The 15655-nt window shown below is 41.2% G+C and overlaps 2 protein-coding genes across 2 annotated transcripts; both read left to right on the top strand.

Moving 5' to 3' along the window:
• The first annotated feature begins 6090 nt into the window (after nucleotides 1–6090).
• On the top strand, nucleotides 6091–7152 carry LOC125488986 (cGMP-specific 3',5'-cyclic phosphodiesterase-like). The gene is made up of 2 exons (XM_048623164.1): nucleotides 6091–6271; nucleotides 6807–7152. The coding sequence occupies exons 1-2, from the start codon at nucleotides 6112–6114 to the stop codon at nucleotides 7037–7039; spliced, it is 393 nt and encodes a 130-aa protein (XP_048479121.1). The 5' UTR covers nucleotides 6091–6111; the 3' UTR covers nucleotides 7040–7152.
• Nucleotides 7153–9288: 2136 nt separating this feature from the next.
• Nucleotides 9289–14179, top strand: LOC125488967. Its single transcript, XM_048623092.1, has 3 exons — nucleotides 9289–9640; nucleotides 10845–11456; nucleotides 14120–14179. Exons 1-3 carry the CDS (start codon nucleotides 9422–9424, stop codon nucleotides 14177–14179), a joined length of 891 nt encoding a protein of 296 aa, XP_048479049.1. The 5' UTR covers nucleotides 9289–9421.
• The last annotated feature ends 1476 nt before the right edge of the window (nucleotides 14180–15655 follow it).

The following is a 15655-nucleotide window of genomic DNA, read 5'->3' as shown; positions in this document are numbered from 1 at the left end:
GTTCTTACACTTTTTACGGCTTTAAAATGAAAGGAATACAAAGCTCGGTTTTTATTGGGACCACAATTTGTTTTTTGGTCATTTCGTTTTTAGTGCTAGATTTACAATTATTTCAGCTTTATTTCACACTTAAGTAGTAATTTCGTAGCCATAAAGTTACTTCCTTAGTTTATTACCTCTATTGTTAAAACTGTAATAAATTTAGTATTCTTGAGAGCTGACAGATACCTACATGCATTCTACAAATAATAAAATAACTACATATAAACCATGGCAACTCTTTATATACTTTGTTTTGCACTTTTGTAGTAGTAAGTAGTTAGCGTACAAAGTTTTCTCATCTAATCCTTCCCGCTGCATTGAATGCGGTCACAGCGCAGCGTAGCCTGGGAGGGCGGCGTAGCGTAGACCACTTGTGTTGTCCATTGTACTTCACCACTCATTTCGAACTTATTGCAAAAGTGCATCTTGTGTGTGTAGTAGGTATCTTTCTTTCCCATCCATTGGTGTTTAATTTGTATTTTATAAAAAAATAAAACATCTTATCTACTTATATAAACCTAATTTTCAATTGTAAGTACTTACATTAAAATTATTTTAATTAACTGCTAACAGCTCCCAAAAACGGTTCGTAAATTATAATTTAGTGAAGAAAAGGATTGAGATTAATATTATCAATTTCAAGGGTTTAACCCTTTAATGCGGGTCCCTCCTCGACCTCATTAAGCTTCAACATCCTGTAAAATTTGAGCTGGTTTAGTAAAAAAAATGCTTATTTTCTCGCTTAGCGTAAAGGTAATACTTGGGATCATAATTTCAAGTTCTCTCGGAGATAATTTATTTATAATATAAGTGTAGGGAGTAGAATTTTTGTTAACGCTGTCCACCCTTTGCGCGCTCGCCTATATAAACGCCCCGCGCCAGACGCTCGGGCTTACTTTTCGGCGGCTCTCGGTGCGTGCAGTACTCTTGGAGTGCATAACGGGTTGGCAGCGGTTCGGTATCGTTATTTTTTTATTTTACTTGCTTTTATTTTCATATCTTACTGTGTGAATAATATTGCTGTGCTTAATTTGTGTATATACGAATGGCTTTTTGATTGTGTGATTAACTTAATTATTAAGAAATAGATCTAAGGTTTTGTTTTTCAATAAATTGTAATTTGTTTTATTGCTGTTTCACTTCTGATTCTAATATCAGAAGTGGGATAACAATTCACGCTCCACGTGTTGATTTTGAGGTTAATTCAAAGCAATAAAAAGCCATTCAATCATGCCTCGACGCTCGCGCAGCAGATCACGCCACAAATCGCGAAGCAAGACCCGAAGCCATCGTAGGCATAGGCATAGGTCCCGAACTCCATCCATACCTCGATCTGAGGGTGGAGATAACTCGACAAAACAAACTTTAGAGTCCATTCTTTCACGATTTAATAACCTCGAAGAAACTAGTGCGCGTGCTACTCCAAACCATTCGATAAATGAAACGGATCCTTCTACGTCCGCGTCTGCACAGGCCATTGCTACCGCTTTGTCCGCTTTACAGCCACTAAGAACTCAGAGCTATTACGTGTCCAACTTTGATCCTTCTATCCACAATATCGACGTGTGGTTCGCGGAGGTAGACCGCGCGAAGGCAGCTAACAATTGGAATGATAGTGAGTGTTTATCCCGCGTTGCGCCTTGTTTAAAAGGGGATGCAAAGCCTTGGTTAGATGAGTGGGTGTCGAGTGACAGGTCTTGGACTAACTTTAAGGTGGAATTCAAATCACTTTGTCCGCAAAGATTAGATTTAGCAAATATACTCTGGGATGTCATGTGTACCACGTCAGATGGGTATCGAACGTACGCCGAATATGCTAGGCGTTCATTGTTGCGGTTACGGATCGTGAAGGGGCTTAGTGATGAACTAATGGTTCAAATTATTATCCGGGGCATAATGGACCCCCAAATAAAAGCAGCCGCCTCGAATGCTAATTTAATGCCCGATTCCATAGTGTCGTTTTTGTCAACTTACGTGAAACCACAGCACAATGTGAACACAAATCGTAATCAACAACATTTAAAACGAGGATTATCGAATAACTGGACGACTAAATGTTTTCGATGCGGTCTGCTGGGTCATAAGGGTTATAATTGCGACAAAAAACCTAGGAAATTCACCCCATCTGCGAATAAAGCGTCTCCCAATACAACCTCGCGTACAAACACTGGTCCTCCTTCCTGTACATTTTGTAAAAAGCTGGGTCATACTGAAGACAACTGTTTCGCCAAAAACCGTTCGGAGTCACGCAACCAACGGAATGTCAACCTATGTAGGGAACGCCAGGTAGCTTCAGGAAATAACGACATAACGTCAGCCGTAGTCCAAGGCATTCCAATCGACGTACTCATTGATAGTGGGGCTCTAAACATTTCTTTGATCTCGGAAGACGTACTGAAATACTTTTCTTGCTCCGAAAAAACCCGTCCATTGCACGCTTAAGGGAATCAGTGATAAATTAATAACAGCTACGCGGTCTGTAACATTAAACATTGAATTCAAAGATATTACTATCGAAGCGGATCTTGTTGTAGTGCCCGCATCGTGCATGAGTACTCCGATTGTTATAGGTACGGATGTTTTGAACAGGGACGGCATAGTTTACGTACGGACAAAACATGATCAATTCCTTACGCGTTCCACCGAGAGCCCCGTAAAAGTTAATGCGGTTCATGCGGAAAAACGTCGCGAAATAAATACGCCCTTACTCGAAAGCGATCTCGATGCATTGAAGGCTGTAATAGACGAATACAAAGTTTTCTTTATTTCTGGAACGGCTACTACTACTGTTAAGACCGGAAGTATGAGTATTAAGCTAACTAGTGATACGCCTGTAGTTTACCATCCATACAAGCTTTCATACCATGAGAAGTTGAAGGTCCGGGAAATCGTGTGCGATTTGAAGGAGAAGGGTATCATTAGGGAATCTCAATCTCAATACGCAAGCCCTATACTTCTTGTAAAGAAAAAAGACGGAACCGATCGCATGTGCGTCGATTATCGCGCTCTAAACAGGATTACGGTTAAAGATAGATATCCGCTCCCTCTTATCGATGATCACATAGATCGGTTAGGGAATTTCGAGCTTTTTACTGGGCTAGATATGGCTACTGGGTTTCTACAAATACCGATGGAGGAAGAGTCGATTTCTAAAACTGCTTTTGTGACCCCCGAGGGACATTTTGAGTATTTAAAAATGCCCTATGGCTTATCAAATTCCCCTATTGTGTATCAACGCATTATCAACAACACTTTGCGCAAATTCATTGATTCCGGGAATGTTTTAGTGTATGTTGATGACGTGCTAATAATGAGCATGACCGTGGCGGAGGGACTAGAGCTTTTACGAGACGTCCTGAAAACATTGACAGAGGCAGGATTTTCGATTAATCTAAGTAAATGTTTCTTCCTAACTAAAGAGATTGAATACCTGGGGAGAGTTGTCAGTAGAGGTCAGGTTAGGCCGAGTCCGCGAAAAGTTGAAGCTCTAGTCAACTCACCCGTCCCACAAAACGTGAAACAAGTTCGACAGTTCCTGGGTCTAGCTGGATACTTCCGACGGTACATCAAAGACTATTCATCAAAGACTGCATGTATCGCTCGCTTGACGAAGAAAGGGGTTAAGTTTGATTGGGGCCCGGAACAAGAAAAAGTTAGACAAGAACTAATTACGTGTTTGACAAGCGAGCCCATACTTGCAATTTTTGATCGCACTTTAGCAACTGAGCTGCACACGGATGCGAGCAGTGCAGGATATGGCGCGGTACTTATACAGGTTGATAAGGAAGGAAAAAAACGGGTAGTTGCCTATTTTAGTAAAGTGACCCAAGGCGCTGAGAGCAGATACCATTCGTACGAGCTCGAGACTTTAGCAGTAGTCAAAGCCCTTCAGAATTTTCGCCACTATCTGGTCGGAATTCCTTTCAAAATAATCACGGACTGCAATGCCCTGAAGTCTACAGAACGTAAGAAGGATCTGCTCCCGCGTGTTGCTCGTTGGTGGATTTACTTACAAGATTTCGATTTCACAATCGAATATAGAAAAGGCACCATGATGCCCCATGCGGACTACTTAAGCCGAAATCCACCAACGACCAACCAGGTTCACAATATAGAGAAGCCACGAAACTGGGCCCAAATTGCTCAGTCTGCTGACGAGGAAACCATAGGTTTAATAGAGAAACTAAGAGATGGCAACTTGGATCCCAGACAATATGTTTGTCAAAATGACATCCTCTATTACATAAACATAAACATAAACATATCTTTATTGTAATAAGTAAAAACATACAAAGTGGGGTAGCCCTGGTTCCTAAACTAGGGTGACCTGTGTGTCAGGAACCAGTTCCTTCCAAACAGTGAACAATTCTAGTTAAGTATTACAATTATTGACATACAAAATTAATGTGTTTTGGCAGAGTTTAAGTGGGTTAGTAATTTTATAAGTAAAATATGTAAGTATGTATATTAATTAAAGTTAATGTAGATAATGTGTACTGAGTAAAGTTACAAATGATACAATACGAGCACTGCTAATGTTAGCTAATATGGTAGTGGTAGGTATAAAGCATACTTACGCTACGTGCAGATTATAGGTAGGTACTTAAGTATATAATACGCACTTTTTAAAAACAAGTATTTAGTTACATTCGTAGTTAAATAATATTTAACTAAATTTGAGGGTAGAAATGCCTTTATTTATTTTATTTGTTGAAGAAGTCGTTCGGTACTGTCGTAGTCAAAAGTGTTCAACCAATCAATTATTTTGTTTTTAATTAGATAGTTATTTATTTTTTTTGTTTTGTATTTTAAATTTAGTTTATTGTATATATGAGGAGCAGTATAGTTGTAATGTCGCCTTGCGAAGACACTCTTGAAGTTAGGCACTGGGCATTTGTCAATTCTTTTATTGTTTAGAGGTAGTGTCGGTACGCTGACTCGATGGTATCTCCTTAAGGCTTGATAGATAAATAGTTTGCGCACGCTGAGTACTTTGCTGTCTTCGTACACCTTGGTGGTGGGATACCTGTATGGAAGGTATAATAAGACCTTCAGGACTGCTCTCTGAGCTCTTTCCACTTCCAATATATGGGTCTTCCAATATACAGGTACACACCTGTAGGTGAAGATGCACGGTTGTTGTGTTATATTCCCAAGGGGCATAGGTTGAGTCTCTTGAGAATATTCCACGATGAACACGAGCATATTGGGGTTGAAAAAACTATTGATCTGATACTAAAGCACTTTTGGTTCCCTGGTTTGCGCCAATTTGTTTCAAAATATGTAAGCCATTGCCTCACATGTATATCAAGAAAAAGAGTCCCAAGGGCACCACACCAACCACTAACCTCATGGGACAAGCCTGATTCCCCATTTAATACTGTTCACGCTGATGTGTTAGGTCCATTACCACAATCAAATGGTTACAAATTTGTATTTGTATTGGTAGATGCTTTTACAAAATTTTGTTTACTGTATGCAATGTATAAACAAGATGTAACTGAGCTTAAACGAGTGTTCAATGATGCTATCTCACTCTTTGGAGTCCCAAAACTTCTTATAACTGACCGCGGGCGCATGTTTGAATCGTCCTAATTCGTAACTGTGATAACTGAGCTTGGCTGTGATATTCACTACATCACGCCTGAGATGCACCAGTCAAACGGTCAGGCCGAGAGGTACATTCGTACCGTTCTTAATATGATTAGAATAGAAACAAGCCAAAACAATTCCACATGGTCCAATGTTTTGTGGAAACTTCAGCTTGTTCTTAATATCATCAAGCAAAAAACCACTCAAGTATCACCGCTTAACCTACTAATTGGATCTGAAGGAACTACACCCGTGATTAGGTCCCTAGTTCGTGATGTCGCCGTGGAACGGTCACAACCTAACCGCGAAGCCCTCCGAGAAATGTGCAGGACTCGAGCTAATGAACTTTTGAAGAGGAATCAGGAGCGCCAGGACGCGTATGTCAATCGGGACCGTCGTCCACCACGGGTATACAAAATTAATGATTTGGTATTTGTAATCAAGTTTACGCAGTCAACAGGAAAGCTTGACCCAGGCATGCGAGGCCCGTATAAAGTAACGAAGGTGCTGCCCAGCGATCGATACGAGCTGAAGCTGTTGAGTGGGGGCTATGGAAAGACCACGCAAGCTGCGGCAGAATACATGGTGCCGTGGCGTGGAGAGTGGTGCCCCGATACGTGCGCAGCATTCTTTGCGAGTGAGTATGAACAGTGAGCATTGTGTAAACTGCGGGATATACGTGCTCTGATCTAGCCTACTGCGGCACACTTTTGTCTATTGCTAAATGCGGCACGCTTTTGCCTAGTGCGAACTGCGGGACGTATCTACGCATATCTTAGATGCATCATATAAATGTAAACTAGTTTAAGATAGCTGTAAGTTTTCCGAATACGATAAAATAAAATAAAATAAAAAATAAAAATATTATTATTTTTGAATAAGCTAACGGACTGAGGGACGATTTGCCTTATTAAAATGAGAAAATCACAGATTGTTAGAAAGTATTAATTACGTGGGAAACACTGAAGATTTACAATTTTGTTTATTTAAACGCGTGTTGATGTGTTGATGGACGTACGTGATGGTGAAGTTTGCTAAAAGATGAATGAGTTTCAGTTACAGATTAGTGTGAAAGAGTGAAAGAGGGCCTTGAAAGTTGAACGCAGTGACGGTTATAGAAGGGTAATAGTTAACACTTAAAAATGCAAATTCTAATACTAAGTTGTTTTCAGATGATGCTAACGAGGGTGACAATGCGGGGCCACCACTTCAACCTGATGACAACTCTTCAGCTCCAGCAGGGCCATCATCGCGATCCGATGATTGCTCTTCGGCTCAAGCAGGGCATCCTCCGCGACCTGATGACAGCCCTTCGGCCCCAGCAGGGCCGCCACTACGACCTGATGACGGCTCTTCGGCTCAAGCAAGACATAAAACTCCCGAGGACAGGATAGCGTCAGGATAGGCCGTATAAGTGTAGGGAGTAGAATTTTTGTTAACGCTGTCCACCCTTTGCGCGCTCGCCTATATAAACGCCCCGCGCCAGACGCTCGGGCTTACTTTTCGGCGGCTCTCGGTGCGTGCAGTACTCTTGGAGTGCATAACGGGTTGGCAGCGGTTCGGTATCGTTATTTTTTTATTTTACTTGCTTTTATTTTCATATCTTACTGTGTGAATAATATTGCTGTGCTTAATTTGTGTATATACGAATGGCTTTTTGATTGTGTGATTAACTTAATTATTAGGAAATAGATCTAAGGTTTTGTTTTTCAATAAATTGTAATTTGTTTTATTGCTGTTTCACTTCTGATTCTAATAATAATTATAAAATCCTCTGTCCTGAATGACTGAGTTAGACTCAACGCACAGCCACTCAGAAATATTTTTTCAAAATTAAAGTTGGTGTGGCAACAAAAGAAGTACATATGGTGTGTAATAGTCTTTTATATTTATTTTACAAAATATTATGTTGAAAAGTATAAGCGATCAGTACGCAGAAATCGTGTATATAAGCATTTTCAAGTAAAATATATAGTTTTTTGTTCAGATACGAGTAAGTGCTATATTACTCTATGGGTGCGTTCTGTGCCAGATAACCGATGGTAGGTACTTAAGGATGGTTCACTGCGAATGTGTCGGTAGTATTACCGTGGATGTAAACATAAACATGTTGACCAGTCCGCCAACAAGTAACATTTCGGTAACATTGGTGTAACATTTCAACAAAGTTATAAATACAGCTCAGTGCCGAGTGATATTTATTGAGGTGATATTGCGTAGACGCGGGCCTCACTGGCGGAGGTCAACCCATTTATATTCGTGGGATGTCTCGACCGCATATGACCCTTGGGCGGGGTGCGGCTACGGAAACCGGGGATTCTTATAAAATAATTAGTTCAGGAGGAATTGTGTTTAGAATGCAGAATTTTGTTTTGTAGGCAAGAAAAACCACAAACGCACAGGATCTCATAAAATATTTCCAATACTTATGTGTATTTAAAAACTGGCAACATTTTGGTGCTTGCATCGTCATCCTCTATCCATGTATGTCTCTCTCTCAGCCTTCTATAGTCCACTGCTGGACATAGGCCTCTCCTAACGATCGCCACCCCAAACGGCCACCCGCCATCTGCATCCAGCGGCTTCCCGCTACTTTCCGCAAATCATCAGTCCAACGGGTTGGGAGTTGGGAGGCGACCGACACGCCGTTTGCCGACACGGGGTCTCCACTCCAGAACCTTTCTACTCCAGCGGTCGTCGGTTCTGCGGGCTACGTGGCCAGCCCATTGCCACTTCAGCGTGCTAATCCTTTTTGCTATGTCTGTAACTTTAGTTCTCTCCTCCTCATGTATGTATTATAGGTAATTATTAAAATGCCTTACAAAATAACGTGATTTTTGGTAAGTAGTTGGTAGGTATGCTAAACCGAAAGGGGGTGACTCAGGGGGTCATCCTGAACAACTTTTATTCTACGAGTTTTGAAAATTCGCGAAATAATATTTCCTTTTCCATAGAAACTTTGTTAGTCACGTGACTTTTTACTATGGAGTAAGAATATTTTCATTTTGCGAATTTCCAAAATCGTATAACAAAAGTTGTTCAGAATGACCCCCTGATTCAACCCCTTTCGGCATGGTATACCCTTTTTGCAACACCCTGTATATTATTCAAACTAAAATATTAGTTGATCAATGATTTTTATCGAACTTGATAGCAGTCGCTTATCTCACAGCCACAACCTAATATTATGGGGCCAAGTCAAATACATGGAGCATTTATGTCGTTTGCTGGTTGTTCCTAACGTGGTATAAATTCATTAAGCGGGAACAAGAACTGATATTTTTCTGCGGAAAGAATATTTCCTTGCTTCGCTTAATTTTTCTGAGTATTCTCTGTGCAAAATCTAATGTGTTACTGTTATAGTGAGTTTGTACCACAAAATATAATTATTAATTAATGAAAAAATTAAGGAGAAGAAGTAGTTAATCGGCAATTAAAACAAATCTGTGCTATCATTCTGGACTGCCCCCGTTTTCTTGCTGCAAGACATGATCTGGAGACATTGATAAACAGGAACTTGGTGGAGTCGGAATTAAAAGATATTCTGGCAGACACCAATCACAGACCTCATTTCCTATCATACGCAGATCGAATCTTCCGAGTAGCAGCAAGGAGAAACAGCACAATTTCTCGCCCTGAAGCCCAATAAACATCAGTATTCCAATCATCAAACCCGACCATCTCAGCACCACAACAAGTGACTCCAAAAGCAACAGCGACAAACCAGCTGTTGTCTTGTGGCGAAAAAGGAGAAGCCGGACTAAGACGCCGAAGTGTGGCTCTGTTCATGGACAGTAGAAGCGAAAGACTCGGCATCAGCTTCTGCGTCTCGGGGGCGCGAAAGCGTGTAGCCATATCACCCGGCCTAGCCTCTCTCCTAAATGGAAGCACATCCAAAGCTACCATGAAACGTAAAGCCTATGACGCACTGCCGGTAACACTAGTGGGAGATCAGTCCTGCAGATTAGTACGATGCCGTAACAAGACCATCGCACTATTGGAATGGGCCTTTAGGGTATAAAGAGGTGGCTATGGGGTTGATGGTAAATGACGAATGCAGGATTTCTTGAGGCCAAACTATTTACTGAACCAAATTACATTTTCTTAAGTGTGTTCTAAGTGACGGGCGCGAGACGACTAGCGTCCGCGCATTGATCGCTACTGGAAATGCTTACAATACAAAACGTGACTAAAACATGTGTCGCTACATAACTTCCCCCGTTTTTCAAAATTTTTGTCAAAAATTTTCAAGACTACTACATAGGTAATACGTAAGTTACAAAAGCCTCTCTTACGGAGCTTTAAACTTGAAACAAACAATACCAAACAAAACTGAAATTACAAGATTACATTTCAATCTACCACATTAAGAAATCAAACTTATAAATCACACAATAAACCACTTGGTAAAACTACGTAGCACTCTGTTCACTCGCGACGCGCTTATCACATTCCGCTGACCGTGCAAGATGAACGCTGCTACCTCGGTTCTGCGAATCCGACCTCTTGTGTGATTGAACCATGTGGGAATTTCCGATCTAAAAATAGCTTCTTCCGTTGCATCTCTCATCCATCCTGGCGGGAACTTCCATGAGGACCCTCGAGTGAGCCTCCGCGTGGGGGACCAGTCCACTATGCTCCAGCTCGGCAGCCTCGCAGCGAGGAAAACAATACAAAAACTCGCATACTCCAGAAGCGCCGATTACCGCCCGTTGACCTTCCGTCGTGTACGCGCAATCGTACCTTCTATGTGTTCCGCTCGTCCAGGTGCTGACTTGAGATGCTTCGATACGCTAATTTCTTCTTCGATGCGTTCCAAAATTTGTGAAGGGGTGATGCACTTCCAGTAGGTGATGATGTGTTGATGTCGCTTGTTACCCCATGGCCTCGCTGGGGGAGCCGTCTCGTCCACGCCGTTCCATGCTGCGCCGTTCCATGCCGCGTCATCGCCGTGCTGACTCCATCGTTTCTTCCGAAGGTTGCGTGTTCAAATTGTCGGTGGTCACCAATTTAGGGTTACATGTGGGTGACTACAGGATCATGGTAAATGAAGAATGCAGGATTTCTTGAGGCCAAACTATTTACTGAACCAAATTACATTTTCTTAAGTGTGTTCTAAGTGACGGGCGCGAGACGACTAGCGTCCGCGCATTGATCGCTACTGGAAATGCTTACAATACAAAACGTGACTAAAACATGTGTCGCTACAGGCCGATGACACCCCGTTTGTCCAGGCATGCTCATGGCTCACTACGCTTGGAGAGAGAGCACAAGATAGTAACGTCCCCAAGATAATAAGCGTAGACGCAATGGTGATCGAGCATAAGAAAGGTGAAATTGTTGACCAGCTGGGCTGCCTAAAAGCCTCAAAACAACACGAAATAGTTGTGTATGAGGACAGAGGTGAAGACCTAAGCTTTCTCAGTGGACACATACCCGTGAGGAACAACAACCACCAACAAACTGAAGCGGTCACCGGATCAGAACGCCTACAGGAGAGGATGGCTTCCGAGTCCGTAGCTGCTGCTGAACAGCAGGAAATAAATATGAGGATGCAGAGCCGAATCTCGCAGGGGCGCGCACAAGGGTTCCTTCAGGGATTCAAATCAGCTGCCCAAAGCCTTATGGGGAAACCACAGAGGAAACCTGAGTGGCGCCAAATCCCCAAAGGCCCCATCCGAAAAAGAACGGCCCAAAGAACCATAACAAGAGCCGACATGGGTCAGGTGGTCCCACCGAAGCTAAAAACAGCAACCTCCCCTAAAGAGCATTTGGAGAATGCCGTCATAGAATTTGTGGCAATAACAACCGCCACAAAGCAGGTAAACCTCTTGTCGTGCAAAACCATCATGCAGACCTACAGGCAAGAAAACGAAGGCCGGCTAAAAGTTCTACTTGAGGAGGCCGAAGCCTGCATATACGATAACAGTAGTTGCCAAGTCCTCAGAGGCAAAATGACTGGAGCGTATATGGCGGCTTACAGCGAGGAAAGCGGATTTGTACCCTGGGAATGCAACTCCTCAAAATTTACTGTGCCACACAACAACCAAATAGTGGTCGTCGCCCAGTGCACCAGGATTATGCTAGAGGATAAAATCCTAGCAAAAGTGGAAACCATCAACGCCAACTGGAATCGCTGGACGATGCCCACTATCACTTGGGTGAACGGGGTACCTGGATGTGGGAAGACAACCTGGGTGATAAATAACTTCGATGTGAGCAAAGACACCATTATCACAACAACAACTGAGGCGGCCATCGACATAAGAAACAGGCTAGCGCATCGTATTGGTGACATGGTCAAAACTAGGGTGCGTACGATGGCATCAGTCCTGGTAAACGGCTTTAGAGAACATGTCGGATGCCAACGCCTGATAATTGACGAAGCCCTGATGAACCATTTCGGGGCAATCGTAATGGCCGCCCACCTGTCTCGTGCCTGTGATATTGCTCTGATCGGAGACATCAATCAGCTACCATATATCGACAGAGAGAACCTATTCGAGCTTAGGTACAATCGCCCAACACTGGTAGCAAACATCACCCAGGAGCTGTTGTGCTCATACAGAAACCCCATGGATGTTGCATACGCCCTAAAGGAAGTATACTCAGGCATATACGCAGCAACAGCGCGCATCCAATCCCTGCAGCTGAAAAGGTTAACTGACGCAGTAATTCCCAAATCCCAAACCAACACTCTGTTCCTGGTGCATACACAGGAAGAAAAAGAGACCTTGACCAGCCAAGGGTATGGTGACGGAATGGGCTCACGCGTCCTAACCATACACGAAGCACAGGGATTGACGTACGAATCCGTTATTATCATAAGAACAAAAGATAAAATAAAGTTGCACGATAGCATACCTCACGCAGTAGTGGCGCTGTCGAGGCACACCACCGCCTGCACCTACTATGCGGATGACACCGAGGACGCTATCGGCAACCTCGCTAAAACGGCAATAACAGCGCCAAAGAAACGCATCCTCGAGTACAATCTAAAAATGGCAGTTAAGAATCGAGACGAAGAGGTCATTGCATTTTCTGGGGAAATGTTAAGAAGGCAAAACGGGGCGGAATAAAACATAAAATATAATTTTGGTTAAGAGCGCAAAATATAGGCCAAATTGGGAAAATAATTTGTATAACTAACCTATTGATTATTATATCATAACTAACAATTAAAATAAGTTATCTTTAAGAACAGAGTCACACACTAACATCAGGCAAAACATGACCTGTAACGACTGAGGGGCCGAGCCATTGCCAGGTGTCCAGGTGCCAAGTCCTCCAAAGACAGCTGGCATTGGCCCTGTCCTTGTTAAGTTTGTTGCCATTACTAATGTAAGTGTGACTCTGAAAACCATTAATTAAAAAAAAAAAAAGTTTTCTTGTATAATGAGATACACGGCTGGGGGTTTTTAGTCGGTTAACGCCCGACACTACCTGGGTCCTCTTCCCAGGTGTCCATGTGGATTTTCCCCCAGCAGTGGAAAAAAAAAAAAAAAAAAGAGAAAAAAGAAAAAAAAGAACAATATATATATAAAAGATAGAATATATATAAATGAAACTTCCTTACCGAGTAGAAAGTAGATAAAAGAATTAAAAACGATCTCATAAAAATTACCACTCTTCAAAAGGCACGGACATAAAGTCTGTGGAGTGATAATAATTTATTAAAAAAAAAAAAAAAAAAAAAAAAAAAAAACAAATCTGTGCTTAATTAATTTATTAATTTATTTATTGAGAAACCAACAGCGTAACTATTACAATGTCTTAGGTAGTAACAAGTATACTAGTAAGTATAATGTATTTTTTACTAAGTACTTTACTTTGACAAATCCTAGTCTAGACCTACCGTTTGTAACTATAACACGCTAAGAGGAGAAGAGCGTCCACACAAACAGTTCATATAATATCTGCAGCCATTTGGCTTTATTTGATGGGAAATTCATAGATTTAATAGACAGACATAACTTATAACAAACACGGGAATAACCTTGTTAAATTAATTAGTGACTGTGATATTGCTTTATTGTCCCCAAAGCCCTTCCACATTTTAGCTAAACTAAATGGCTCTGGCAATTAAATTCCATCCTGTAACTGTACAGGAATGAATACCTATATGGTTATTAATCATTTGTGCTCGAAACCTGTTCGGTCATTGGAGAATGCCTATATATTTAGTTCCATTTACTAGTCTTAATCTACTGGGAGTTTTTAATGTTTATTATCATTTTATGGACGTCACCGTGACTTAGGCGGTAGTAAAGCTGCTTCCGAAGCTTGGGGCCGCGGGTTTGAATCCCGCCCAGGGCAAAAATTCGTTTGATGAGCACTTGTGTTTGCCTTGTGTATCTAGTTCTGCCTAGCATGGGGTCGGATGGCCGTGTGTGATGTGTGGGATGTCCCCACATATTTATTTATTTATATTATATAACTACCCGCTGTCTTCCACCTATACCTTTCAATGGCCTCCTCATTCCAGTTCCTACAAAAGGCATCCACGACATCGCACCATCTTTTGCTGGGTCTACCCCTGCGCTGACGGCCGTTATCGGATATCCATTCTACGGTATTCTTAGCCCACCTATCTTTCTGCATACGGCATTATGTGCTCAATAATTCAATAATATTAATAATAATAAAAACTAAACATAATACATACTCGTACATAATTGGTATGCTTTTTGGCGCATTTGACATTGAATTAGTAATTTAAAGTTCTCAAAAATTAGGTCTAAGTTTCCGAATCCGGCTAGGAAAGGTTCACTGTTCTAAAATGTATATTAGAGGTTTGTTAACAATAGTAAATGTCTAACTACATTTATACATTATAGTTTTATATTCGTGGTTGCAGCGGTAAGCGGTCGCGTATATCATTATGATGGCAATATATCACCGGGTCTGATTAATAATTGGCGATGTGGACGAGGACCATTTTGTGGGTTCTAAACATGAATACAGGATTTTTCAAGATTATTTAACTGCCGTCGTGTGAGTTGTTCCGATCATGTAAAATAACAAAGTCAATCAAACTAGATCTTCGGAAAACTTTACTGTACATTAGGTACGTAGGTACTCGTATATTTCACTTGTCACAATTTTCCCATAAATTACATTCTTTTCTGAAATTATTGTGGCCGGATAATACATTTTTATACAAAAAGTCTAGCCACAACAGATATTAATAAACAGTGTTGAAGCTCGGCTGACAGTAACTTTTCTCATCTACTGCAGAGGAAGGCCAAACTAGTGTCGGGGAGGAACGGAGTCCTTGATATGATTTCTACGTCAAATGGCGTTTGATCCCGTCGTTCCAATGGTATAAAGTTTGTTACAGCGTCGCACAAACTAGAAATTCGATTGGAACCACCAACTAAATAAATGTTATTGTTTCTGATTGCAATTTCATCTTCATTGGGAAGAAATTGCGATACATCTTACCTACTTATCACTATATTTTTTGCTATAGATAAGCATGGGATAAAAATCACTACATTGAGGTTCTGGTGTAATACGGCAACCTGTACCTACTTACATTTATTTAAAAAAAAGTATATTTACAAGGAAATTGTTACTTTCAAACGAACAAAATTAGGCATTGAATCTGAGGGATCTTTTAAATATAGTTAAGTAATGTAAATATTTAAAACGAACATTTAACGGGCTATACATATTTGTAACCTGCTAGTCATAGTTTATAGCTATAAATACTATGCTTTTAATGTTATATTTTAGTTAAGGGTCTATGACGATATATATGAAGAGTTGGATTTCTGGACGTGGCGGTAAACATTTTATGTCGCATTTTCGACATGTCTGCCTATCTCTTTCAGTATAATTATTTATTTGACTTATTAATAAGGTAGTTAAACGCGTTTTGATTGTAATATTTTTCAAAATTGTGCTCCTATATTATGAAAGAAGCGATATATTATCATGAGCAACAGTGTCATGAGGGTTCACGTGTCAATACTAACTGCGGTCGCACACCATAAAGCCCTGTACGAGTAACGGTGGT

Source organism: Plutella xylostella, chromosome 9 (assembly GCF_932276165.1).
Source record: "Plutella xylostella chromosome 9, ilPluXylo3.1, whole genome shotgun sequence".
In the NCBI taxonomy this organism is placed as follows: domain Eukaryota; kingdom Metazoa; phylum Arthropoda; class Insecta; order Lepidoptera; family Plutellidae; genus Plutella; species Plutella xylostella.
Note: the sequence above shows the minus strand (reverse complement) of the source record. Positions and strands in the feature narration are given on the sequence as shown.

Excerpts from the sequence above, each read along its gene's own strand:
- LOC125488986 (XM_048623164.1), top strand. The coding sequence starts at position 6,112 with ATGCGAGGCCCGTATAAAGTAACGAAGGTGCTGCCCAGCGATCGATAC. Across the intron at positions 6,272-6,806 it reads GTGCGCAGCATTCTTTGCGA|ATGATGCTAACGAGGGTGAC; the intron begins GTGAGTATGAAC and ends AGTTGTTTTCAG.
- LOC125488967 (XM_048623092.1), top strand. The coding sequence starts at position 9,422 with ATGGACAGTAGAAGCGAAAGACTCGGCATCAGCTTCTGCGTCTCGGGG. Across the intron at positions 9,641-10,844 it reads CCATCGCACTATTGGAATGG|GCCGATGACACCCCGTTTGT; the intron begins GCCTTTAGGGTA and ends GTGTCGCTACAG. Across the intron at positions 11,457-14,119 it reads TAACAACCGCCACAAAGCAG|TTCCTACAAAAGGCATCCAC; the intron begins GTAAACCTCTTG and ends TCCTCATTCCAG.